At 42.2% G+C, this 19,168-nt stretch overlaps 1 protein-coding gene across 1 annotated transcript; it reads right to left on the minus strand.

Moving 5' to 3' along the window:
• Positions 1-6,047: 6,047 nt before the first annotated feature.
• LOC141805803 (uncharacterized) lies at positions 6,048-18,061 on the minus strand. The gene is made up of 4 exons (XM_074690995.1): positions 17,893-18,061; positions 15,619-16,356; positions 6,360-6,442; positions 6,048-6,173 (listed from the first exon to the last, which is right to left on the minus strand). The coding sequence occupies exons 1-4, from the start codon at positions 18,059-18,061 to the stop codon at positions 6,048-6,050; spliced, it is 1,116 nt and encodes a 371-aa protein (XP_074547096.1).
• Between the last annotated feature and the right edge of the window lie 1,107 nt (positions 18,062-19,168).

The following is a 19,168-nucleotide window of genomic DNA, read 5'->3' on the forward strand; positions in this document are numbered from 1 at the left end:
GAACAGATTAAATCTGTCCCAGGAGCTGGCCCACACGGTGACGCGCTTCGTGTCCTCCGGTGCGCCCCTCTGTGCATTGACCTGCTGCAGGCACAGCGGCTCTGACCGTCTCGGCTACCAGCACTCTCCGAGGTGCTGGAGATCATTCAGACCAATCAGACGCTGCGCCTCAGTCGCAGGGCATTTAAAGGCGAGGAGAGGCGCTCATTTGATTGGTGAAAACAGCGCTCGGCTGTGTTAAACCCACTCAAGGCTTTTCTCCTCCCTCTCTGCCATTTGCGCGGAGGGAGGCGTGGACGCGCAGCTTTGCGCCCATGTGCGCCTGTACTGCGCCTCTCTTAGCACTGCAGGAAACTTGCAAAGTGCGCCGGTCACGCCCTGTGCGCACGGCGAAGGCCGGCGCAGGGCAGATGCGCCTGCGCCTGGTCTACGAAATTAGAGCCCTACATGTTAAAAGGATGGGTATCAAAATCTGGTTCCTGTTAAGAATTAATCATTGATTCAGTTCATCAACATCATTAGCCTTCATGCTTAACCATTGCTTTGTTGATTCTTTACATTATGCCAGAGCAGCAAGACCTTACGTCGAGTATTTTGCCTCAGCTATCTTAACAGATGGATAACAGTTTCCCAAGAAAACTCTGGCCTATTTCAGTCAATAACATAAAGCAAAAAAAGTGCATTACAATTTCATTTAGCAGACGCTATTGTCCAAAGCAACGCATTGATGTCATGTGATGAATGATTTCTACTTTTTTTTTTAACTTATGTAACAGAGTTTGTTGTTCCACTTGCAAGATATGGGTTATTCAGATTGTTGCTCAATGGCGCCCCCCATCAGGCATGTTATATGTATATATTCCTAGAGCAATGGTAATGTTTCACCAATGCTGTGGGAAACATGCCGTGGTGAGTTGCTCTACAGAACGCAGCAGACAATATTCAGGCATAATTGTTAATATTTACGTTTAATTATCACAGTAATGCACTGTGATGAGTGTTTGGACTGCTGTTTGATGTATGAGCAACTCACCACGGCATGTTTCCCACAGCATTGGTGAAACATTACCATTGCTCTAGGAATATATACATGTAACATGCCTGATGGGGGGGCGCCATTGAGCAACAATCTGAATAACCCATATCTTGCAAGTGGAACAACAAACTCGGTTAGACTTACATCCAGAGATATTCAGATCCAGTACCCAATTTCAAAGCTATTTACTTAGAACAGACCTGGTATGTGTAAACTTAACAACTACATACTTCAAATGTTTAATGATCTGAACAGCTGTTATGTGAGAAACAGGAAGACTAGCATTTACTGACGCATGACAAGGACGAGGATTACAAGTTTTCCTCCCAAAAGTGGAAGTAAATTAAATGGAGCAAAATACTTAGTTGCATAACCTCTACATCGTTTAAATTTCAGGCAGACACGCTTAATGTATGCTTCATGCACCTGAATGTGACAAAGGGTTAGACTTAGACAGAACGCGACGGAGCATCTTAGCACAGCCTAGCTACTGAGCAGAATGCTAACATGATGCTAATGTGCGAGCCCCGGCCGTCGGATAATATCTCCTCCTCCCTTGCCCCCTTGGGAGCAGGGGGTGAGGGTGCAGCTGTTACCCGTGTGAGCAGCAAAGTCCGCTGAGGGGCGGGCATGAAGCTCGTGGCCAAAGCCATGAACCTCCGTCATTCCCGGCCCGTTTATACGGAGCTATTTCAGGCATTAAAGCAAATTGTGTCGCGCCGTTACAGAGCAGATGCGCCAGCGTGATATTAAAGATTCAGACGCATAGAGCAGTCGCTGTGTGGCATTTGTGGTTAGAAAAAGCCCTTAAGCAAACAAACCATGGAAATGTGTAACATTAAACGTGTAACTTGTAAATGTTAGCTGCTCCCGAGATCATGGCGCCAGGCAGACAAAACACATGGACGAAACAGAATACTTTTGCTCGATTAAATCGAATTGAACAGAACTTCTGTTCATTTCGCGTCAGTCTTACTTAAAATGTAACCTGTAGGTACTTACGTGTTAGCCAGAAAAGTACCATGAATTCCAATGTCAACTGGCGTGCCTTAGGACGCGGTCACACTGGCCATCCGAAACGTGCCGTGCTTGAGCACGATTGCCCCCCTGCAGCGCTGTTCCCCAGCTGGAGAGTACGGCCAGCGGTCACACTACCCCAATATGAACCAGACTTTAGCGGGTATCAGACACGCGCACAGCCCGCCTTTGTCATCGTGAAGCATTTGTTTACATGAGGCATGATCTCATCAGAGTCAGCATGATGAGACACAGAGAGCACTGCTACAACTTTAGAGACTTTTGGACTTATATTAAGTCGTTTTCGCCCAACACAGCCCTCTAACACCCCCGCTTTGTTTAAAATGACTGTCGAGAGATGCGCTTGCGGTGATTATACGTAATGGATCGCACGCGCTGTCCGCGTGCTTGTACTCGTGCATGAAGTTAACCGTGCCGAAGCCCACCTCTTCGAAGTGTGCCGAAGCACAGAAGGGAATCGTGCTTGAGCACGGTACAGTTGCGGTCACACTGGCCATTCCAAACGTGCTTTACGGCTGAAGAGTGCTTAGGCACGGCACGATTGGCCAGTGTGACCGCGTCCTTAGATTGGTCTAATGCACGCCAGTTGAAAGTTAGTTCGGCAAGTTAAATCACCGTTGTATCACTCTGCTGTGCGCGTTACCATAGCAACGTGTCACACACATTTCAACGCATGTGAGGGCAGCCTGCGCTCCTACTGGGCCCCGTCTCTATAAAGCCTGGCTCACACTACAGGATTCTCGCCCTGGTTTAACCCAGATTCAGTCCTCCCGACAATAGGGGAAGAAATCTAGTCGGGGACTAAAATTCGCCCTGACGTTCGGGGAAGATTATCTTCTAGTGTGAGCGGTTGACAGATGAATCTTTAGCCCCACGATCGTCTCACAGACTCGTCGGAGCCGCCCCGATGATTTTCAGACATGTTTGATATTGATCTATTTATCATTCTCACTGAGGATGACAACAAACAATCAGAAAGAGCCCCAGATACCGGACAACAGTCAACAAACTCAAAGTGAAACTGAAAGGCTCCGGGTCAGCTGACTGCGCGCTCCACTGGCCCACTCGAGCTAGTTCAATAATGCCTTTAAAAATAACACATAACCACGCCATTTTTATATAGTAGCAAACTGTTGTTTTATCAGTGATCGGTGTGAGATCATGCCATTATTGACTGATACAGCAACAGTTTCACCTCTGTCCCTCTGCGTGTGCATAATGGATGAAAGGCACCGCTGCAGACAGCTCAGCTTCTCTCTCCTCCTGTCCCACCAGTGCACTAAAAACATCAGATCAAACAACTGAGCACATGTGGTGCATCACTCATTATTTATTTTAAAAGTTTACAGTTTGTGGAACCATGGTATAAGCAGATTAAACGACTCGAAAGCGTGCATTAGACCGTTCTAAGGCACTCTGCGGAGTAACACCACTCCGCTGCGCGTCGTGGTGTTCCCACTCCATGTTGTGGAGTACAGGAAAAGAAATCAACTGCGAACTTTAAATTCTGGTTGGGATTTTTTTTTTCCTGTGCAGATGTCATCCCGCGTTACAACAACACTATTTATGGACACACACAGAGTCTCTCTCCATCTCATGTCTGTCCAAAGTGCTGTTAAACCTTCATTTAGGATGACCAACAGAGTCCGAACCATTTGGAGCAGAAAATCATCTGAAAAAACTGCAGAAATTAACATTATTACTGAGGTACCTTGGTATTTTAATCCATGATGATCTAATCTTTAATCCTCACATTCAGCAGCTTGTGAAGAGGGTGAAGCTAAAGTTTGTTTTTTCCTTCATAATCACATCCTGCCTTTGCTTTGAAGCTAAGAAGAAACTTGTTGCTGCGTCTTTTCTGTCAGTGTGTGACTGTAGTGATGTCTTATACATGTTGCCTCTGCTCGGAGCTAGCACGCTCTGGATGCTGTGTATCATGGAGGCTTGAGGATCATCACAGGTTTAAAGCATCAGCTCACCACTGCTTGCTCTATTCTGGTGTAGGGTGGTCTTCCCTGTAGTCACGCAGACTAAAACATTAGTTTCTATTTTATTTAGAAGTACGGAGCCCTTAAGGGGACATGCAGGAGAAAAATATAAAGATTTTCTCCAGATCTCGCAAAACTTTTGCAAAACTTTTCGCAAAACTTTTGCGACATCTCACAAATAATGTCTCAGTGGTGATTGGTCAGTGTAATTACCTCCGGGTCAACTCGAACAAAAAGATGAAAGGCGCACACTGGTGCGAGAGATTCACTGAATTTTATTTTGAGAGTGGCCTCAAATATAAAGATTTCAAAATCTGTCTCAGGCGTAGGCATAGTTGTCATAAAAGCAAAAGAAATTTGAAAAGAATACTTAAAGCAAGGGGACTATCCCTTCATAGCTCGCACACCAACCTGGCGGTTATAGTTGAATTCATCCGCAACCTCCCATTAGGGTTCCATTTTTTAGGGTGTATTGACACGGAAATAATACGCTAACCTAGCACCCCTTTTGACAACATTTGCAAGATTTTGAGAAAGTTTTGCAAGACTTTGAGGAAGTTTGGCAAGGCCTCAAGAAAATTGTTTCTTTTCCCTCCATGCCCCCTTAGAGGCTCCATGTACAAAGCCACATTTCCACCAAGCTGTCCGGTTCAGTTCAGTACTGTTTGGTACAGTTGAGCCTGATGTGTTTGTGCTCCCACAGCAAACTGTGCCTTCTCGGCATATAAGTTGGATGCCGAAAGCCACAGCTGTCAAACAATAGTGTGACGCCGTAGCAGCTTACCCCACTAATAAATCCAACAAAGAAGAAAAATGCGACACAGTAAACAAAGAGCATGGATGGAAGACATGCAGCATTTCATCCTCTCTCTAATTGACATGTAGCTCTTTGATACAAAGAACAATTAAGCTTTGTTTCTGAGAAGTCTGTGTGCCGCCAGGAGAAATACAGCCGCTGTCACACAGGAAGTGACAATTCTTTTGACCAATCAATAGTCTGTAGTGTGTTACTCCACCTTTCGAGAGTGGATCAGTTCAGTCTTGGCACCCATACAAAAGGGTCCCAAAAAGTGGGACAGCTTATCTCGGTTATTTGGGGATCTGTCCCGGGATAAGAGTTGAAACACCACAAAATGTGCGCTGTACCGAGACAAACCAAACCGGTCTGCTTGGTGGAAACGCGGCTTATGTGTATCTTAGGTCTGCTTCCACCTTTTTCCTCAGCTATATTGTAGGGAAATATGGTCAGTGACTTGCCATGGAGTTTTTACTTTACAGATTACCAACATGGTCGATTCACACGGAGTTAAAAGCTCAGACGTCCTCAATTATTAAATCTTATCCAGTGCAAACTGGGTCTGAACCTGTGCAGCAAATGCTTTTATAAAAGTCTTGCGTAAAGCCAAACCAGTGATAGTCCCCATTGTTGCATGTTTCTACAAGGGATGCCTGAAAAACCACCCAAGGTCAGAGGTCAAATATGTGCAGCTGACGTGGATCCTCTCACTACTGAACCCTGGATTTGGTAAAGGAGCTCACCACCTGCAGTCATCCTGGTCCTAAATAATTTCACATCCTACCTGAAGCTTGGGTTACTGGTTTTAAAGAGCACCAGAGCCCAGGAAGTCCAAGATGGCAGCCAGAGCTCCACCCTGCAGCAGCAGGGAGTAGACCTGAGGGCGCTGGACAGCATCAAGGAGCCAGATCTTACCCTGAGAGGGTGGACACGCTTTGGCCAGACAGGTGATCAAGGTGACAGACATCTGAGCACAGACAAGGTGAGATCCTGTCCAGGTTCAGACAGCCGACTCTTTGTTCGTTTCATACTGCGAGCAGCACCTGTGACATGTGCACGTAGCTCTTTTCAAGGGACCAGATGGAATGTGAGCTTCGTTTTGGACAAAGAGAAAAACAGTTACAGACGCCACAGACGAGGAGAGGAAACAGACTCCACCCAGCATACCACTTTGACCAACAGTTTGGGGTCAAGTCTTGGCGTTCTGTCTCTCCAGCTGCATCACTCTGACCAGCTGCTGTGTGACCAGCAGAGCCTCCGAGGTGATCTTATAGAAGGTGTCCTCCCCACATGCCACCACCAGGGGCAGCAGCACCTGCAGGGAGCACACAGAGCCAATGAGCTCTTCACTCTCCTCAGCTTTGTACTGCTTAATGATCCTTTCAAAATAAGATGTAAACCTCTCTACTTTGGCTCTAAGTCATGGGGTGAGTCTCAGTGCGTAAATTTCATGCCTCCTCTGTCCTATCTCCTTTGGCACTGAAAGTATTTTCTCAGTCACCATTTTGAAGACTGTCCCAAAGCGATAGTTGTGCTCAGAGGAGCACGCCTGAGGCTCAGCCACAAAGGGCCTGTATATTATGCCTTTGTGATGAGATAATAACGAGCCATTGATACAAGTAAAAACCGATGCATTTTAGGATTGTTGTATTCAGATTGTATATATCTACAATGACAGCAATACATAAATATTATTTCTGTCAATTTCTGTTTCTAGTACTTATATATACATGTAATCTGTTTTATGGCCTTCCTGTCTTTTTGCATCGCAATGGCTTGGACAATTTTAATTTGTAGACTGGAACTATAATAAGGGAAAGGGGATCTGAGAAATCCATCAAAATCACAGAGAAATCACATTAAATCCATAAATACGGCGATGAGGGCTGTACCATTATGATTACAGGGGCATCATTATTTTAGATATGAAAATTAAATAAATGGGCCTATAAAAATGCCATACCAGGAACTTAAAGGTGGTTTGGGTCAACAATAAGACAATACATGTTTTGTAAATTACTCTTTTTGGGTAAAAAAAAATCATTTGACGAAGCTGGTTCTGTCCCAACGCAATGGACTACTCCCCCTCTCAACCGTAGTTCACGTCATTACCTGCTTCTGTCAGTTGCCTGTCACCCCCGCTACACCACAGACTGACAGAAACGGTAAGTGTCTCTCTTTATAGTGTTTGTAAAAGTAATAAACCTTAATGCTACTTACGTTTACAACTATGGAAACGAAGTTTATGTCAAGAAAGAGTGCGAGTATGACTCAAATAAAACAAAGCAAGTAGTAGCTCTGTTGGTTGATAAGCTAGCTAGCTAGGACGTTCTCCCTGGTCAGTTATTTTATAGCTAATCAACCTCGGCTTACGCTTATGCAGAGCTCCAGAGTGATGCCTATTAGGTCGCATATGCTACCTAATTTGCGAGTTAAAACTCGACAAGGTCGCAGCAGTGCGACTTGCGGAGAAAATAGATAAACAACCCACACTGAATCACCGTATAACCACTATGAAGAGGCTCAGCATGGTTGTGTTACTTTAACTTTCACTTTCCCCTTATTAAATTTGTCTTCTGTGTTACAAAACGAGGGCTTTACTAAACCCAGGGCTAGGACAATGGGGACAACAGAGGACTTGATGGCTAACTGTGAAATAAATTCATGACCTGACGTCTGACCAGTTACGCTGATTGCCGCGCAATCATCCACTCCGTCGCAGACTGATCACTCACATGTCAACAACACACTGACTTCAGTTAAACAGAACATCACATGAATGAAACATTCACTGATTTTAGTAACTCTCTCACACAGCTGAGAAAGAAAGGAAAATATGAAGAATAAAGGAGATGGACGGGACATGTACCGGAGATTTTCAGTGAGACTAGAACATGCGTGTGCATGAATGGAACCATGTTTTTGATAAGACATTCACTTTACGGCCGTGAGAACATGGTCATATTCGGGTTACGCAGTGCGCGGGACAGATATCGTGAATCTCTGTGTGTTTACTGTAATTCAAACGGTGTCTCGTTGGCTCATGTGCGCGGTTAACGTGAATACAGTTATTTAAAAATGAGGAGTTCGCCTCTTGGTCAATTAAAACTCAGCATTCCTAAGCAGTCTCATGTTCTGACTTACTCTTATCTTAATGATCATGCATCACTTATTCTCCCTGACACAAGACCACCCTGTAAAGGATCAGGCCCCCAGTGCAGTCTACTGCTGCAGTAGTTCAACCTGTGGGTCAAGATCCAAAAGTGGCTCTGAGAGCTGTTTTCAGTGGACAGTGTAAAAATCAGGTTAAAGTGTGTCAAATATGTCTTTAGTGTACAGAGGCCCAGAGCAGACACACTTCTATATATTTATTTTACTCTGTTTGGCTGTATGAAGTAAATACTATCTGTTCTCTCAAGCTCTCAGCATGCATATCCTGTCACCTTAGCTTAGAAATTGGGGGTTACCTATGACAGACTTTTGTCTTGAGATGTCTAGAAAGCATCCAAAATATAAATATTATGCAGGGAAACATAGTGAGTAAGATTTCAGGAGCATGTTCTCCCAGTAATTATGGGATTATTATTATTATTATTATTATTATTATTATTATTATTATTATTATTATTATTATTTAATGTTTATAACATTTTTCTCCAGTGTCTTTGCACGATAATGTTTTTTTTTGTTTGTTTTTTTTTTGAGTCAATTTTACATCCAAACTGCAATGTTTTTAGACTGAACAAATTAAAGAGTATGATCTTTTTTGAGATTTGGGTCATGATGACTGTTCAGATGGTGAGTGTTCCTTAAGATAGTGCTGTAAGAGCCACCACTTGTGCTTTATCTAAAATGTAAAATATTTTTTTTTAATCATTTTTTTCCACTTAAGAAATAATTTTAAAAAATACCAAAAATATGTTTAAAAAAAAGAAGTAGTTTGGCATGTGACACGTTTTTGCATGTGTGTTGCACAGTTCATAGTTACCTTTGAATTGAGCATTAATTCACAATTTCCAATGCTTGTCATATTTTTCAGGTTGAGGACATGACTGAACCCCAAGTTTGTACAGCCAAGGTATCCCTTGTAAAACCGGGGGTGGAAGCAGAACTTGGTATGGATAAAGAACCCCACTACATACCAACATCCGTTAAAAATACAAAAGACAAATTGTTGTTACATTTCATTTTAAATTGTATAAGTCATTTTTTGACTTGATAACTAGTGTTTTTGTAAATATGATTTCCAATAGCTGCTTGTATTCCAAGGTTAGCACTTCATATGGTCTTATCTCCCCTTGTTTTTCACGTCTTTGCCCAGGTTTCTGCTTTAGCAGCTATTGGGGGTCCAGACTCAAAAAAAGTGACATGGAACATCCTTGCACGCCTGTATTCATGCAGCGTTGCAAAGAAGATCAACTGGAAAGGGGTGAATGGGAAGAGGGCCTTCCACTAAATGGGAGCCAAAGTCTTACTGACGCGTAAGTGGCTAATTCATAGCTCTATTAGACCAGAGCAAAATTATGAGATAAATGTGCCAAAACCATTCTTTGTTTTTACTTGAGTGTAGGTGCTGTCCAGAAATGCCCAACTTCTGGGGCAGCAACAGATAGTGAGATCACGCAACACATCATCCGATGGTTCAGTTTGGCCAGTGACAGAGAGGGTGGGCGTCAGGCACACAGCAGGACAAGAGAATGAGGGCTGGCTTGGGGAGTTAAGGTTAAGTTTGGTTTTCTACAGCTTTTACATTGGTTATAGAATGAAGACCGTATGAATAAAAATGACCTGACTTTAAAAAGACAGTCTGCAGTGTCTGCATTTTTGCTTGACTGAGTATTAGGCTGTTTCACTGACTTCATCTGTCTGCATGCCCTTCTACAATTCAGTCATCAGTCATTCAGTGCAGGGTTTTTACAGCATTGAAAAAATTAAGCCACTCTCCAATTTCTTTACTTAATTATTACAATCGAATGTCTTTGATTAATTATGGTGTGCAGCAAATATGTGTGAAATTGAGCAGGGTCAGAGATGATCTGGAGGTTATTTATGGATCCGGGCCAAATCTGGATATGGGGCTTTTTCTGAGGGAGATCCTGCACCTGGACCATATCTGGGAAAAATATGAGGCTTTTAAATCAGAACTGGACCAGTTCTGGGACTGATCTGGGTCTGATCTGTAATTGGGATGTGGGCCAGTTTGGGGCCATCGTGCATCTAGACACTGGACTGGATCTGGTATCCGGATCTGGGCCGGATTTCACAGTGGATTCGGCCCAGATCCGGCCCAGTCTCTCTTTGCTATCTGGGGAGGGCCGGTGGTAATATACATTTTTTGATATTATTATAATTTTTTGGTTTGGTGTTCATTTGTGGCCCTGAATGAGTGTTACCTACATGCTATTACCGCTGTCCCTGTGGGCCGTCGCCATCGGCAGCTTTTTTTTTTTTCTTTTTCTCAGATGCATCCTGACGCAACAGCACGTCCGTGCAGGCTAAAAACAATTAGCTCCACCAGTCGGAGTCTGTGCAATGAGCCCGCTCGCTGGCCAGATGGATCAATAGAGCAAGGGTGGCGCGGAGAAGCTTAGAATTAAAAAGAGGAAAGTGCTGGAAAATGACGCTGCAAAATGCGCAAAAATAGCATCTTTTTTCAATAAAACGTCAACGGGCCCGCAGTTTGAAACACCAGAGGATGACGATGAAACTGTTAAGGCAAGATGTTGAATAAAATGCAGCTTACACCACATAATTGGGGAAACTTTGTCTTGCAGCCCCTCAGAAGTGAGATGCAGCAGCACCAACCAGCTTTGAGCCCACCACAGGTGCAGAGTGGACAGGTAGGATTGTTCACTGAGTGAATATTAAAATCAATATCAGAGTATAGTGTAGACCCACTCTGTATAAAAATTGCCTTGAGAGAATTGATGCTTCATGATTCAGCACTACAATAATGAAATTGACTTGCAATGACCAATAGGTGACTATTGACTATTTTTTAAAATGTGATTTAATGTCAAAAGGAAGACACAGGGGACAGTGATGAGGGAGGTATTGCTGCTGTCAGTTTTGGAGAAACAGGTGAGCTGTTGTAAAAGAGTGTGTGAACAAGAAAGCATCAGTTCTAATATAATCACTGTCTGTGCCCAAATATTAGTAGTGGCCCTTTTTATCATCAAAAATAAGATGGTAAACAAAGCACATAATTGAAAATGAGTAAGATGAATGTTAGATGCGATAGACCTGCATATTTTGCCACTGAAAAAAATCTTTTGTCATTGTTTATTATCATTGATTCTTATTGCACAGGTTTAGGTGAGTTTATGGAACCTGGAGGAAGTGTGAAAAGGAGAGCAGAGTCTACTACCAGACTGATTTCAGAGACAGCAGCTCAGCAGCAGCAGCAGAACCCTGAACCACAAGTTAGGGATGAGATAGATGAAGATGATCTGTTGATAGTTTTGCCTACTTTGCTCACCCTCAGTCACAGGATATACATTTTTTTTTTCTTTCTTATCAGCGCTCCTAACATGTAAAGTTATAATTACATTATTTTAATACAAAAGATCATGATATAAAGTAGGTTGGTCTTAGGTATGAAATTCCAGGGCTGAAAATGAGTCCTACTCCACCCCTGGCTGCTGCTCACGGGCCGCCACACACACACAAGGGAGACGGGGGACGCACGGCGTGAGAGGGGGAAGCTGTGGATGAAAGCGGAGGGGTGGGGACGCGTTCCACCCTTCCTAAAGGTAAGTGCCCTTCCACTCTCGCTACAGCATATATCCGTGACTTTTTTGGTTTTTAACATAGCCTATTAAGTTATTTTAAAGACATCAAAGTAGCCCTGTTGGCCCACCCGCCATTGGAAACCACCAGGACAATTGTATTCTTGGACTGGGTGTATTATTTGATTGTTTTGGATTTAATTTCTGATTTTGCTTGTTTGATTTGGAGTTAGTGTGTTCCCTGTTTTGCTGTGTTTTATTTTGTTTCACCCTGAGAATTAATTGTTTTATTCATCAATTATCCTCTAAGTGTTGGAAAGTGGTGGTTATCCTGACGGATATATATATATATATATATATATATATATATATATATATATATATATATATATATATATATATATATATATATATATATACGCCAAAGCGTAGGAGGAACCTGGGGACCAAAGGACAAGTGTTGGACTCTTTTACATTTGACTTCTTGGAGTATCTTTTAATTGTTTTAGATTTTTGCAATAAGGGAACTATTTTATATTTGGAATCCTCTCTGGGTATTGTCTGTCTGGTGGTCTTGCTCCTTTACAGAAATAGTGGTTTTACACTCAGGTCACTTAACCAGGGCCCTGGTCTACGAAGCAGGGTTACTGCCTAGCGAGGTAGCTTTGAGGATAGGTTCCGGATTCCCTGTTCTACGACATGGGATCACTCCTCAGCGAGGTGAGTCTCCATGGCAACATACGCTGAACAGCTAACCTGCTCCAGGGCAGGTTAGGTTCCAGATTGAACTCGCGGACTATAAAAACCCCGCCCACTGACCAATGAGCCCTCATGAAAAAATGGCTTGTCCGTTCTTAGAGGATCCCGTGGACATCGGAGCTTGCATTGTCCGAGGAGCACTACGGTGCGCGGGAGTTTTCAGGGACCACACCGACCCACTCTCTTTTTGGGATGACCACCTTTATGAAAGGTACTGGTTTTCCAGGGAGGGGTTGGTAGTACATGACACTTTCTACAGGTAGTTAAAGGGAATGAAGAACTCTCATTGCTGTAATAAGATCTTCAATGCCAATTCTTCTGTTCCATGACAATATTTTATTGCCCGTATTAAAATTGTGACAGGAATTCATGTAGGGCTCATGTGGGCTACATATCACACAAAAAATGTAAACACGATAGGAATGAACAAATGAATAAATTCATCTAAGAAATAAATTAGGTATGGTGCATGTTACAGTAAAAGTGCATGGTGAACAGTGCTATTTCAGGATGATGATGGCACAAAAGATTTTTTTTCCACTACACTTACGCATTTAGACTGTCAGCAATTTTCTGCCAGCACTTCTTACGGGCGACGGTGTTGCTTTTAACGTTAATTACATGTTTCAGCTCGTCACACTTCCTCATGATCACCTCTTGCTCCTCCTGTGTGAAGTATGCGGTCCTTCTCCCTCTGGCCTGCTCTGACACTCCAGACTGCTCCATGTTCGCGATTGGTCAGATGCAGCTGGCTCCGCCTTATATGTGTGCACGCGCTCATTACCTTGCTGGATCCCCGTATGAGGTTGATAACCAGCGTCGTAAAACCGTGTAGAGAGACCTCCGGCTGCCGCGCTCAGTTCAGCGAGGTAGCTCCAAGGCTATCTCGCTAGGCTGAACTTGCTTCGTAGGACAGGGCCCAGGTGACATTTACATAACACCATAGACCTGGATGTTTTCTGTTTTAAACAGAGGAAACACAAACAGGTTCATGACTTGATGATTTGGTCAATAAATAGTTTGTTTCTGAAACAGGGGCTTTGACAGATAACTGAGATAGTAAGACAGTTTTTCAGTATGATCTGGCCATACAAAAATTAACTTATAAATGATCCAGTTCATTAAAATCATGTTACAAGTTTCCTAGAGACACATTTAGATAACTAACTGGAAAAGAGGGACAAGAAGACCTACTTTAGATTTTATTTTTAACAGAGGACATATTAGTGGCTGGTTTGTGCTCACAAAGGTGTTCGTTGTGAGTTGGCTTGAATAAACGCATTCGCCCACATACAAGTCAGTCAGTTAAAACATGTGATCATCATAAAGTATAACCGTCTGAATTGGGTCACATCTGGGAGGAATTGGTGTTTTCAGAGGGCTTCCTGAGTTTCTTAGCTTTCATTAGTGATGTTACAATATGTGCCAATGCTTCAAAGCGTGTATTGAGTAATGGAGGGGGCGTTCCCGCGAAGCGCATATTAAGGCTTGCTTCATTAGGAGGAGGAGCCAAAACTGATGATGTTCGTAGCCTCGTTGCCCGACTGCACCGCGTGATTGCTTCAGAAAGTGGTTCAAAGCTTACCACGAGGTTTGACAGCAGCATGAGCCCATCAGGCTCCATTCAAAATGCAGGCTTTTGATAGAGCGTGGATCAGTCACTGATAGTGTTGATACTAGAGTTGGGATAGCGTTTTTAGTTTGAAAATAGTTTGAAGCAGTTGAGAAACCGTTACTTCAAAATGAAAATGAGTAAAATCTCCCCGTAAGCTCATGCAATTTTCCTGAAGCAACAGAAAAACATTATTATCCAACCTGCCATATCATTGATACTTCCATTTATGGGTAATTTACACACAGAATATTCAAAAATGCTTTTTTATATGAATATGTGATCATTTATGTAGAGGAATTATTTGGTTGAAAAAATTTTATTTTTATTTTTGTAATTCACAGTTGTTCCCAAGAGCGAAAACAGGCACATATTATTTATAGTACTTTGGTTGATGGATTAATTTGGGTAATAAATGAATCACAAGGGTAACTTGGAAGCTGAAAGAATGTACTCTTTGTAGTGAATCGAGCCAAAACAACTGGCTTCAACATCAAAAAACTATTGACAACTGCATATGATGTCCATTTTGTAAGTATGTAAACAAAAAAGAGTTTCAGTTTCATACAGAGCCATACAAAGCAAATGATTTCACTGTCTTACCTGTTTATTTTTTTGCCGCAAGATCCAGAAGTGATGAGGGAGGATATGATGGTTTCAGTGGCCTGCTGCTGTGGACCTGTCAGACTCCAGCTGCTATGGCTATTGTGTGAGTCAGAAGAGAAACCCTCTTGGATTTTAAGGAGAAAAGTTTATCCTAAGATGAGTGAAAATACTGTGAATAACACTTTGGTGTATAATGAGCTCTGTCTAACGCAAGAGCTTTGCGATGCAGTGATCAGAATGGACGGTACTGAATTCCTTGTTCACAAGGTTATCCTCTGTGGCTGCAGCTCTTATTTCAGGTGAGTCGTTATTGGATGTTAAGGGAAATGCAGCTCTGGCTCCAAGCTTCATGTAGCAGGCTGCCTGACCCCTGGGCCCATCAGGATGAAGCTCTGCAGTTACTGACTCCTCCACTCAGTGGACTTAATCAGCCCACCTGAAAAAACACACAGGCAGTTTGAATTAGCCTACAGTACCAGCTCTACGTTCTGATTTTGTAGAAAAAAGAGGGAAAAATGGTCAAATCTGCAGTCTGGCAAAAAGTCTCATGTCCGACAGAAAAACTGCAGAGTTTCTTTTTTTGTGATGTCAGGTGAAGACGGTGACATCCTGTGCTTTAGGCAGCCCTTCCTGCTGAAGGAGATCTCCTCTCAGCCCAGGCAGTGCCTGCTGCTGCACTCCCTGAAGGAGGTCATCAGGTGTGATGATCCCATCCTCCACAGCCGGAGTTTTTATCCCACTCCTCCTCTCTTTAAAGGCCAAACATTCATGTAAATCCCTTTGTTTTTCTACTAAAAACCATCCCCTAGTGTAAATTAAAGGACTTTTTTCTAATGTAAGATAGGACTCTGAGAACCTGAGCCCTAAAACCAGCTCTGCAAGGGTAGCCTACACTAAACTGCTTTATAAATGAAGACGTACATACAGTATGGACCATGTTTACAGAGTTTGATTGTATAATACATCTTTAACCAACTTTCAATGACAAACTTTGTAACTATAAACACAAAGAGACTGCTTCATTCAGGGTGGACGATTAGTGCTCATTTATTTACAACAATGTTTTTTCAGAGAAATTTTATGGCGATATTCTTTTCCACACCTTGAGCAGCTAAAAGGTTTCTCTTCAGAGTGAACAGACATATGTGCATTCAGATTGTGTTTACGGCTGAATCTTTTTCCACATTCAGAGCAGCTAAAAGGTTTCTCTTCAGAGTGAACAGACATATGTGCTTTTAGATATTGTTTAAGGGTGAATCTTTTTCCACATTCAGAGCAGCCAAAAGGTTTCTCTTCAGAGTGAACAGACATATGTACATTCAGATATTGTTTAAGGGTGAATCTTTTTCCACATTCAGAGCAGCTAAAAGGTTCCTCTTCAGAGTGAACAGACATATGTCCATTTAGATAGTGTTTACGGCTGAATCCTTTTCCACATTCAGAGCAGCTAAAAGGTTTCTCTTCAGAGTGAACAGACATATGTGCATTCAGATGGTGTTTACGGTTGAATTTTTTTCCACATTCAGAGCAGGTATAAGGTTTTTCTCCTGTGTGGATGAGCATGTGTGTAGCTGCATTTCCTTTGAAAGTGAATCTTTTTCCACACTCTGGACAGCTGAAGGGTTTTTCTTCATTGTGATTTGAAATGTATGGGCCCACAGTCTCATTTTCCTTCTCTCGCGCTTCAAGCTGCTCTCCCTTGTAACCAATCCACACTTCAGGTGCCTCTTCAATCAGTGGGAACTCACTGTCCTCCTGGTTTCTATCGGGGCTCCTCTCCTGCTGCTCAACACCTGCAGGACACAGTGAACAATGAGCTATTAGATCATCTTCCTGGTGGAAAAGGAAAATCTGAAAGAAAAAAAAACTCAGGATCTTTATTTTCAGCACTGTTGCTGAACTGTAATGACAATCTCATTTACTGAAACAATGATCACAGGAGCCTCCTGCTTGTTGACACATTGATCTGAAAGATGTACTGAAGGTGGATTTCACCTGTTTACACACATCTGCTAATAAATGATATGGATAAATATATTTCAAAGTTACAGAGGACTATCTAACTGGAGTCTCACTCTTTCATATAGACCCCACCTATCCACCCCAACAATATGGCCTTTAGATGAATCTGTTCCTGTTGTCAATGGATTGATAAGGCCCCACGTCTGAATCTATACTGCAAGTGCTGCTGCAATGTCTGTGTTGAGGATCAGCCTTATGTGCTTGGATTGACAGACCAAGTCATTATACTGAAAAAATACATTATTAAATTAAAGGGCCATTGTTGAGAACAGCATGAAATAAAATTAGACTTAAAAAAACAATTATTTTTATTCTATAAAAGCTTGGAAAATAAATAAAAATTCACACCAATATAGCCCAATATACAGGATGTCCCAGCTGATACAGGACAGCTGGCAAACCTAGAAGGGAGGTGCGTTGTTATGACAACCCAACATGTTTTTACAAAAAAAGGTGTTGCCATTGCACTTTTGCCATACACTTGAATATTGAAACTTATGAAAACCACCGCATGAGTGTAAAAATACTTTTTATCAAAATTTGAGAGGTTTTTCGAAAATTTGATGTTTCAATATTTTTTTTTTGTTTATTTTTGACTGTGATATTTAGGTTTTGAGTGATTTTAAGTGTAATGAAAACACAGCTCATAAACCTTAAGCTACTGTCTTGATTCCCCTGAAACATTATCACCAGTGGAGGATTAAGGTAGTCAAGGGCCCCTAGGCTGTTCTTTTTATAGCCCCCTTCTTATACATCATGCTATCCCACAGGCGCACACACTTCAGGCGATGTTGCCAGATCTCGCAATGTAAATAAGCAACCAGCTATGAGGGAACAACCCAAAACAAGTTCAACAGGTGACATGCCACATTGTCTTAACGACAGACCTCTTGCTATACTTTTTCTTTAATTAAAAAAATAATTAGTAAAATTGAGATAATAAAGATAATTAGACTAAATAAATAATGATAAATGTTTCTTGTTGTTTTTAAGAGCTGAGAGAAAATCAGATGCGGATCATACAGGATACAAATCAAGCCCAAAAAAACTCACAACTCACAACAGATGAGATTTTTCAGAAATACAAGCTCAAAGTCACAAAAAATAAGCAGACTTAGCAACTATGGTGACAGCACCACCACAAGCAGACAAACCATCGAGAATGATTGGATAGGTAGCGTATTTAAATTTCCAAAAATAGTATGACCAATCAGAGGGGCCTTTCACACGTGGGGCCCCTGGGCTTCAGCTAAGGTAAGCCTGTGCATTAATCCACCCCTGATTATCACACATTTCCAGAAGCTAACCTGCTCTGAGCCGCTGTATCTCAGGGATGAAAATCTCATCCAGTAGATCTCTCAGGCGATGGAGCTGCTCTTCATATCCAGACACTGTTCTTTGTTCTTCCAGGTTGCTGGTGACCTTAGTGAGCAGCTGCTGCTGAAATGAGTTTTTGAGGTCCATAAATCCTGACATCTCAAGTACAAAAACTAAAATTAAACTAAACTTCAATATCTTTCACTGATATGACTTTCTGAAAAGGCTGACTGTAGGTGATGTGATGCTCTCAAATGAGTTGTTCAAAACGAACCAAAATTCCTTTTTGTTAACAACGGTAGTCATGGACACCAGAACATTTTCATTGGATGGATGTTGGGAAGTATTGATTTGAAATTATTTTTAACAGCATCCTCCTGTTTTTATGACACAACTGTCTCAAAAATCAGGAATTTATTTATTTATTTTTGATTTTCCTGTTTTTTTAAATAGTATCTCATAAAAACTGGAAATTCAAAACTAAAAATGTACTATTTTTATAAGATTTTATTATGATGAGATTTTAAATACACTGATAAATACAAAAAAATACTGTTTTTATGAGACAGTTATGTTGTAAAAACAGTTTTTTTTTTTTTGTTTTTTTTTTTTTTTTCAGGTGAATGCAGTATGCCACCATGGGATTAGAATAGAATAGAATAGAATAGAAAATACTTTATTTATCCCCGAGGGGAAATTCAGGAGTCACCGCAGCATTTAAGAAAACAAAAGTAAGAAAGAGTATAGAAAGTGCAAAAATGTCCATAAGAAATTAGATGACGACATCCCATCCACCGATCGTCCACCACTCTCCAGCCCAGCCAGTCTCCACCTCCACAGGGTCCAGGACTGAGCCTCCCCAGCAGTCTGTTCAGTCTCTGTCTCCTGGATCCTGTCTCCTCACAGCAGGCGAAGCTCCTCCGATGTGTCGCCGACGTCCGATGTCAGCTCCGTCAGCCACGTCCATGAACAGCACGGTGCCGCTGGGTTATCACGGCTAGCTCGTCCATCCCCCGGAGCTAGATCCCACGTTCCCAACAACGATGGATGGAAGGACAGGTCCACGTCGTCACCTCCCAGCTCACATCCGAGAACCAGCACGTCGTCTTCACCTCCTCCTCCTCAGCTCGAGGGAAATCATCAAGCCCTACACTAGTTAGCATTGACATGCTACAGGCTGCTAACAGCTAATTTTACATGTAAACAATGCAGCCATGGTTACATGTAGGATCTCCAGACAAACACAGGAGAAAAGTAGTAAAAATA

Source organism: Halichoeres trimaculatus, unplaced genomic scaffold, assembly GCF_033239565.1.
Source record: "Halichoeres trimaculatus isolate MK-OKI-2021-1 unplaced genomic scaffold, fHalTri1.1 fHalTri1_scaffold_16, whole genome shotgun sequence".
Taxonomy (NCBI): domain Eukaryota; kingdom Metazoa; phylum Chordata; class Actinopteri; order Labriformes; family Labridae; genus Halichoeres; species Halichoeres trimaculatus.

What these genes read in the sequence shown, in the direction of transcription:
- LOC141805803 (XM_074690995.1), bottom strand. Translation starts at nt 18,061, where the DNA reads ATGTCAGGATTTATGGACCTCAAAAACTCATTTCAGCAGCAGCTGCTC. An exon ending in GATACAGCGGCTCAGAGCAG is followed by an intron (nt 16,357 to 17,892) that starts GTTAGCTTCTGG and finishes TGTGTCCTGCAG; the next exon opens with GTGTTGAGCAGCAGGAGAGG. An exon ending in TTCTCTGAAAAAACATTGTT is followed by an intron (nt 6,443 to 15,618) that starts GTAAATAAATGA and finishes CTCATCACAAAG; the next exon opens with GCATAATATACAGGCCCTTT.